At 30.2% G+C, this 7,915-nt stretch overlaps 1 protein-coding gene across 1 annotated transcript; it reads right to left on the minus strand.

The window, feature by feature from the left end:
* Positions 1 to 3,951: 3,951 nt before the first annotated feature.
* On the minus strand, positions 3,952 to 6,504 carry LOC104113222 (desiccation protectant protein Lea14 homolog). The gene is made up of 2 exons (XM_009623335.4): positions 6,219 to 6,504; positions 3,952 to 4,370 (listed from the first exon to the last, which is right to left on the minus strand). The coding sequence occupies exons 1-2, from the start codon at positions 6,422 to 6,424 to the stop codon at positions 4,070 to 4,072; spliced, it is 507 nt and encodes a 168-aa protein (XP_009621630.1). The 5' UTR covers positions 6,425 to 6,504; the 3' UTR covers positions 3,952 to 4,069.
* Positions 6,505 to 7,915: the final 1,411 nt, after the last annotated feature.

The following is a 7,915-nucleotide window of genomic DNA, read 5'->3' on the forward strand; positions in this document are numbered from 1 at the left end:
AAAAACAAAAATTAGAGGTCAACTATTTGTGGCTCTCGAGACGGTCAACTATTTTCTTTTATTGTACTCCACTAGTATTGATCAAAGATAGACTTCAGTGTACCAGCTAGTATCGATGAAAGATAGACCGGGTGTGTTATTCTAATTTTTTTCGATTTATTATCATGTACAATATTACTTTTCTTTCGTGTTGCGGAAGGAAGGGGATTGTGATCGCTCGAATTTGGTCTCATATGAATTGGCTTTGAGTTTGTATTCGACAAACGATGGTATGTGTTTTGATTTATTTTGCAAAAAATTTACTCTGGAAAAAAATGTGCTTGGAGTTGAATTATAAACTCTTGAAAAAAAATAGTTATTTTACTCCATAGGATTTTGTTAACATTACGAATTAGACTTCTTTCGACTTAATTTATTTGCAAATAGATGACAGAGGTAAGAAAAGTAGTGAAGGGAATGTGTTTGGGCAATATGGTAGAAAAAATCAGACAAAACTCAGAAATGTCTTAAGTTTCATATGTGACATTTAAACTTTCATGACAATACCTATTTTTCAATTATAGAAGCTTATAACTTATAAGTAACCAGCTTGTGCTATAGTACGAAAAAGTCCATATGTCAAAATTTGTGGACATGAAGCTGTAGCTGAGGAAGATTTTTTTGAACTGCAAGCCAAGAGACAAATTTCAGTGAACCACATATTTTTTCATTTATTGTCCGTTATAAGAAATTTAAAAACAAATTACAATTATTGAAATGTCCGCACGTGCTATCGGATGCAAAGTCTTTATTCAAACCAGTATAAGAACCCGCGCAATGCACGGATAATTTAAAAGAATATTAATCTTATAAAATTATGATATAATATATCATATAAACTTAATAAATATTAGTTGTATTTTATTATTTAATATAGTATGCAGAAATATAACATAATCTATATAAAATTAAAGGATACACATCATTGCATATAGTAATCAAATAAATTGTTTGATCCTTTTTATTTTTATTATTGAATTAGCAAGTACTTATTATAATTGATAATTTTCTTGAGTGTTATTTATTTATCTTTTTATTTTTAAATTAATTTAAAATATAAATATCATAAAATAATCTCTATCCTCATCTTTTAGGACATTGATTTTTACTGTAATACTTATTTGATTAGTTTTTAAATTTTGTAGTTTATTAAAAATTTAAATAATGTAATATTGTTTTACTAAATTATAATTTTGAATTCATCAAAAGTACAAAAAGACAAGCATTTATATATATATATATATGTGTGTGTGCGCGCGCTTATCTTATATATAATATCTGAATAGTATCTTTATATTTTTGTATTTTTCATTTAACTTGAAAGTTTCTTTATTTTTTTATTTTGTTTTTTATTTTAAAATAATTTTAAAATCCCAACTTGAAACTACTCCCCAATTTGAATGGGTAGTATTTTTTCCTTTTGTTTATTATATATATATATATATATATATATATATATATACATTTTCATTTTTTTATTATAGCCAATTTTTTTTATTTTAAAATATTTATAAAACTCCAACTTGAAATTACTCCTTAATTTAAATGGGTAGTTCTTTTCCTTATTTTATTATAACTAATTATAAGATATCTTTATTTATAATTTAAATAGAGTAACCGATTAATTCAAAATTTAAAATTCAAAGGTTTTTTTAGTTAGAAAGGAAGTAACCAAAACTACTCCCCAACTTGAATAGGTAGTTTTGTATTTTGGTTGTTTGTTTTTTAATATTTTCGTTTTATACTGTAGCTAATTTAATATTTTCTTATTTTTTGTTTTTTAATTTTAAAATTCCAACTTGAAACTACTCCCCAATTTGAATGAGTAGTTATTGTTTTTTAAACTTTCATTTTTTTAATATAGCTAATTATAAGATATCTATATAAATTAATTCAAATAGAGTAACCAATCAATTCAAAATTTAAAAAGGTTTTTTAGTTAAAAATATAGTTTATTTTATCTTAATAATGTCACTTGACTTTTTGTGGTTATACCACTTGTCTTATGTGCAGAGGCGGCTTAGCCCTAAGGCAACTAAAGCCAAGGCTTTAGGCCCCAAAAAATATAGGGCCCCAAATATTACTCATACTATATATATAACAAGTATATTTTAAATAATTACTCCTATAATTCTTTATAATAGTAAGTAAATCCTTTCAAACATTTGCTATGTCAATAATCATTATGGCATAGTCCAAACATTATTGCTATTTTTCAGGGCGAATTTAGTTGAGCTATAACAAATGAATAACATACACTTAAATGATCCTCCTTCATTCTTCGTATTCTCTTCAACTTGGATTAATTTTTACTTTACGGTAGCTTCTATACATACCCTGAGCGAATTAGTTCCATATTGATATTTTTGACTTATTTTGTAACAAAAGTACTACGAAAAACCATCAAGTAGATCGATAATATTCTAATCGATATACTAATGAATTAAAAGATTGGGTTACATAATATTGATCATCCTAGTCACTATGGACGTATTTGCCCAATTGACACATCTGAAGGAATCAATGTTGGACTTATTAGAAAAATAAAGATATTTTCCCCAACGGAAAGATATTTTTCGAAAATAAAATTAATAAAGCTTTACCTAAGATCAACAATATCTTAAGAATAATTAAATAAATTAGCTATATTATTAATTAGGAAGAAAATATGAGAAGAAGTTGATATATTTAATTCTTGATATATTGCCTCCAAAGGCCTAACGATTCAGCTTTAGGCCCTATATTCCATCGAGCCGCCACTGCTTATGTGATAAATATTGTATTCTCTCTTTACAAAGCCTCCTTGGTGAAGTTATTTGTTCTTTTATACATAAGTTTCTTAAACAATTATAGTCAAATACTATCTTATTTTTCTTTTTAATTCGTAAATCAGATCTCGTGTGATAACGCGTTATCTACGGTGCAATAAATATTTAAGGTGAGACTTGTACTTAGGGGTGTACAAACCGAATTGAAAAATCGCATCAAATCGATTAAAAATCCGACTAGGTTTGGTATCAAACCGATTTAAAAACTCGACTAAATTTGGTTTGGTTTGATTTTGTATTAAGTAAAAAAATCCGAACAAACCGACATATAAATATATAATTTTTATATATATTTTTAAGACTTTTCATAGATTTTTCTTTAAAAAAATATCTAAAAATATTTGTGATTCTCTTATGGGATGTAATATTTAGTTAAATATGAAATGTTCTATTTTTATTAACTTTAAATAATGGGTTGTACCATACTTTCTTATCAGGTGTTAGTGAATTGCGTCAATCTGTTTGTTCTTTCATATTCATATGTCAAGATCTATTAAATTTTTAAATCTTTTTTGAATTTGAAGTGGTATTTCGATAATTTAAAATTAAATAGAACATATTATTATATAGGTATCATATTGATTTTATGTTTAATTATTAAATTCAGTTAACCTTGAAAGTGTACATCAACGAAAAATTATTGTCAGACGACTAAAAAATACCTATCATATATTATAAAGAAAATTCTCATATAAGAATATGATAGATCATATGTTTGTCAAATTTTTCAATTTTTACTAAACATATATTTACTTATAAAAAAATTTAACAAAGTAAGATTGAAATAATATTCATGTAACAAAAAACTTCAAAAAATCCGACAAAACCAAACTAATCCAAACCGATATAGTTGGTTTAGTTTAATTTTAATAAAAATCGAACCAACCCGGTCAATGTACACCCCTTGCACCTCCTTTGAACTTCTGTATCGTACTTTATCTTAATCATATAATGTGGTTTTGTTTATAAAAAAAAATGTAGCTTCATGAATGAAGAAAAATACTTTTCAATACTTAACTAAACCAAAAACTGGGTTTAGGCTTCCTTTTTAAAAAAGAAAAAAAGAAAAAAAAAACACTTCGCATCAAACTTAATTCTAATGCTTTGGATTCTGAAACAAGATACAAACTTTATGTAGAACTTTTGAAGTAGAAAAAAACACACATGAAATTACAGATTAGATACCGATGCTACTACGTACTTCATATCTCTTTAACCTTTTCAGTATCTTCTTTCTCCTCTTCTTTTCCACCCTTCCATAAATCGGACAGTGTTGGAAGCTTGATCTCGCCACTATGAGAAAGGGGAATGGTGAAGTTGCCAATGACTGGAAGGTCAATGGTGAGACCCAATTCCAATGTATAGTCAATGTCCCAATCTGCGCCAATATCCTTAGCCAAGCTAACTAGCACACTGTGAGGAACTTTCACTGGCACATCTAACATGGTTGTATCATCTGCCTTTATATTCCCTGGGTCTGGAATTGTTCCTGATACTATAACCCTGTACTCCATAATCGATTGATTTAAATATGATAAAAGTCAGTATATAAAAATATTTTCCGTTCGTTATATCAGTCAATGAATTATGTCTCAATCCTAGTATCCTACACTGGATCTCCGTATTTGTAATTGGAAAATTCACTATCAATTAGCAAAATCTAAAACAAGACTAAAAATCAGGGGTGTCAATGCATATTTAAAAACCGATTAAACCGAACGAACCTCACCAAACCGATTTTTAGGTTTCTTTTATTAAAACCGAATCTATAACCTTACCGATAATTAGAGTATTTTTTTGGTTTATTTAAAAAAATATTGAACCGTACCGAATGGTTTTTAAACCGAACGAACCGTACCGAACCGATTTTTAGGTTTCTTTTAATAAAACCGAATCTATAACCTTATCGATAATTAGGGTATTTTTTTGGTTTATTTAAAAAAATACTGAACCGTACCGAATGATTTTTAAACCGAACGAACCGTACGAAACCGATTTTTAGGTTTCTTTTAATAAAATCGAATTTATAACCTTACCGATAATTAGGGTATTTTTTTGGTTTATTTAAAAAAATATTGAACCGTACCGAATATCGAATAAATTTATAATGTGAAAAATATATTTATATATTAAGTTTAAAATAATAAAGCATTAATTTTTTTACAAAACTAGCAAGACGTGAGTTTTTACTCTCTTGTGTGTGGTAGAATCACTTAGCCAGCATATGCCTATAAACTAGATCAGATAGCCAGTGAATTGAGTCCAAGGTGTACCTCAATATAACAAAAAAACGGTAACAAAGAAAAGTAGAACTTGCTTCTTAGAGGAGTTTCTATAAATCTGAAAGGTGAAAATTGTTAGTCCCGCCAATATTGTTGTATATGTAAATAATAATTCTGTAAAATATAAGTTATCGTAATAAAACAGTAATTAATTCGAGCCCACTGAATTCACAGTGTTTCCTTAAGAAATTTAATTCCCTCCTAGTACCCAAGGTAATGGATTATTTCCTCCCAGGATAGAACGAATCACACACTGGTGTAGCGATACTTCAAACCCTAGTGTTTTAACGAACACAAAGTTCGGTAGCAAATCACACTTACAGTTGCTTGTTTGAAGTTAAAAACAATGCAGAACGAAGGAGTAGAAACTCAGAAAATCGTATGGAAATGCTGAGAGGAAGGAGTGCAATGTATAGCCAAATCTGTTGAGCGATTTCAGTCTTGTGTATTGTGTGTTGTGTGTCTTTCTTCAACAGCTGTTGCACATATATATATATAGCAGCCAGTGTTGAAGAAAAACAATCGTCCACCCTCCATGGTGGAGCAAGCATTAGCTTGTTTGTGGAGCAAGCACATTCATGGTAGGAAGAGCATTAGGCGGCTGCCTTAAAATATCCGTTACAAATACGGATAATCTTACGTTAATATTTACTATTAACAAATAAATTTAGTCCAAAAAATTAATCAATCAATCATTTGACCGAATCCGAATCCGGGAATCCGAAGCCGAAGCCGAGCGAGCGACGGCGCGAGGCTTACTTTCTTCTTAACTCTTTAAGAGCTACAAGAAGAGCAATTATATATATACCCACCAAAAAAATTTTCCTCTTTCAATATGGAAGAATGAAGAATGTCTCATTGTCAAGAGTGAAAAACTTAAAATTTTACTCAAAAATTTTATTTTCCCTCCATTTCCCATTCACCTTCTATTTCATCTTAAAAACAAAAACCTCAACAAAAACTGCATCGAAGTTAAGCTTCACCAACATGTGAAATTAACATAGAGAAAAAGTAAATATATACTTCAAAGTTAAATCTAGAATGATAAGAGGAGATTTATAGGACCGACCTGCCGGAGCATTTAAGGGTGTAAGAGATCTGCATGATAGGTACGGGAACGGAGTAAGGGTTCTTCACTGCCACCTTAGCATGATATGAAATGCTGTCCATGCTCACTTTCTTCATATCCACGTCTGTGATGCTAGCCTCTGGTTTCTCCATGTTAACCACCTTCTCTGCCACGAAATTCTTCGCTTTGTCTATCAAACCGGCCATTACTTTTGAATCCAGGAATTAAGAACGTTTTCAGTTTAAAATGTAATGCTTGATATATGAATCACTCTACAACTCCTTTGGATATAATTAAAGCATCTATTTATAGGATGTGGTTCCGTGTGATAGACTTTGAGAGTTGACACGTAACAAGGTTACTCCTATCAAAGATATGATGTGGATACCTCTTTTTTTACAAGAAAAAATTGTAATGCCGACACCAGTACACGTGATGGTCGGTCTTGAGCCCGTGTCCAAGGTTTGATCGCATCATTCATGGATATCTATCTTCACCATTAATTACGTACGTACTACTCTTTAGTTGGGTGGAAAGAGGGAAATTAAAGTACCTGCTTATTAACTCTTTGTTGACTTTAAAGTTGTCAATGTGGAGCTTGTCATGTTGCTGAGTACAATTGCATTGCTCTTGCGTGTGTATAATTTTTTTTTTTTTTAAAACTTACTTGTGCCAAGTATTTATTACATCACAATAACTTATTATGATTAAGTGACTTATTGAGTTGAAAATATATATTAAATAATCGTACGTAAGCGATTTAAAAAGTAAATATAAAAATATATAATAAATAATAGTTAGTCCGGTGTACTAAACTCCCGCTATTCGCGGGGTTCGAAGAAGGATCAGATCAACAAGTGCTTCTTTAGTGCCTCTCCTGGGGGATGGATTCATGGAATATGGATACATTAACACTATATGACTTAAGGTTTCACCACGTATTCCGTCTGTCGACAACTCGTACGGATAGTCAATGATCCCGATACTTCATTTGTCAATCTCAAAAAGATTGTCCTATTACTTTTCTTTATTCTCCAAATAGTCGGTTCTCCACCTCCATATTTTTTTCTTTGTTATTTTTCATACGTCTCTGTTACGATTTCTTTTTATTCAACCGATAAATCTTGGAGGTTCCCTACCTTTTTACTTTATTAGTATTTTATTCATTCGTAAAACGTCTCAGTTACGTTTTTATCGTTTGGTCAATACATCTGAAGCCCTGCCCGGCCCATATGCACATATAGCCACTTTTGGCATCGCTGTATTGGAACAGTCAAAAGTTCGAAAACGTTTAAATTTTAGCCACTTCATCAACTTCAGACCATCGCCTCTGAAGTTGGCCGCTAAGACAGGTCTGAAAATTGGCAGTTCAACTTCAGAACTTTTGTCTGATACCGGGATAAAGATATTAATTTGAAATAGAATATAAGATTGATTCATTCATGTTTGGTTGTGGATACTAGCCGATAATTGTATAAATTTTAGATCAAAATGATGAAATTAGCTATTTAAAGTGGAATAGTTAATTTCATATGATAACCCTCCGCATGAAATATCATCCCACCTAGTAACCAAATAAGCCCTAAGGGTATGAATCACCACAGAAATATTAGTATAGTAATTAAATGGTAACTGTGGAGATTACCCCTCGCTCCCACCCACTAATTTTGTTGGGCAAAATAAATAATTGACCGTTG

The sequence above is a fragment of the Nicotiana tomentosiformis genome, chromosome 1 (genome assembly GCF_000390325.3).
Source record: "Nicotiana tomentosiformis chromosome 1, ASM39032v3, whole genome shotgun sequence".
Classification (NCBI taxonomy): Eukaryota; Viridiplantae; Streptophyta; class Magnoliopsida; order Solanales; family Solanaceae; genus Nicotiana; species Nicotiana tomentosiformis.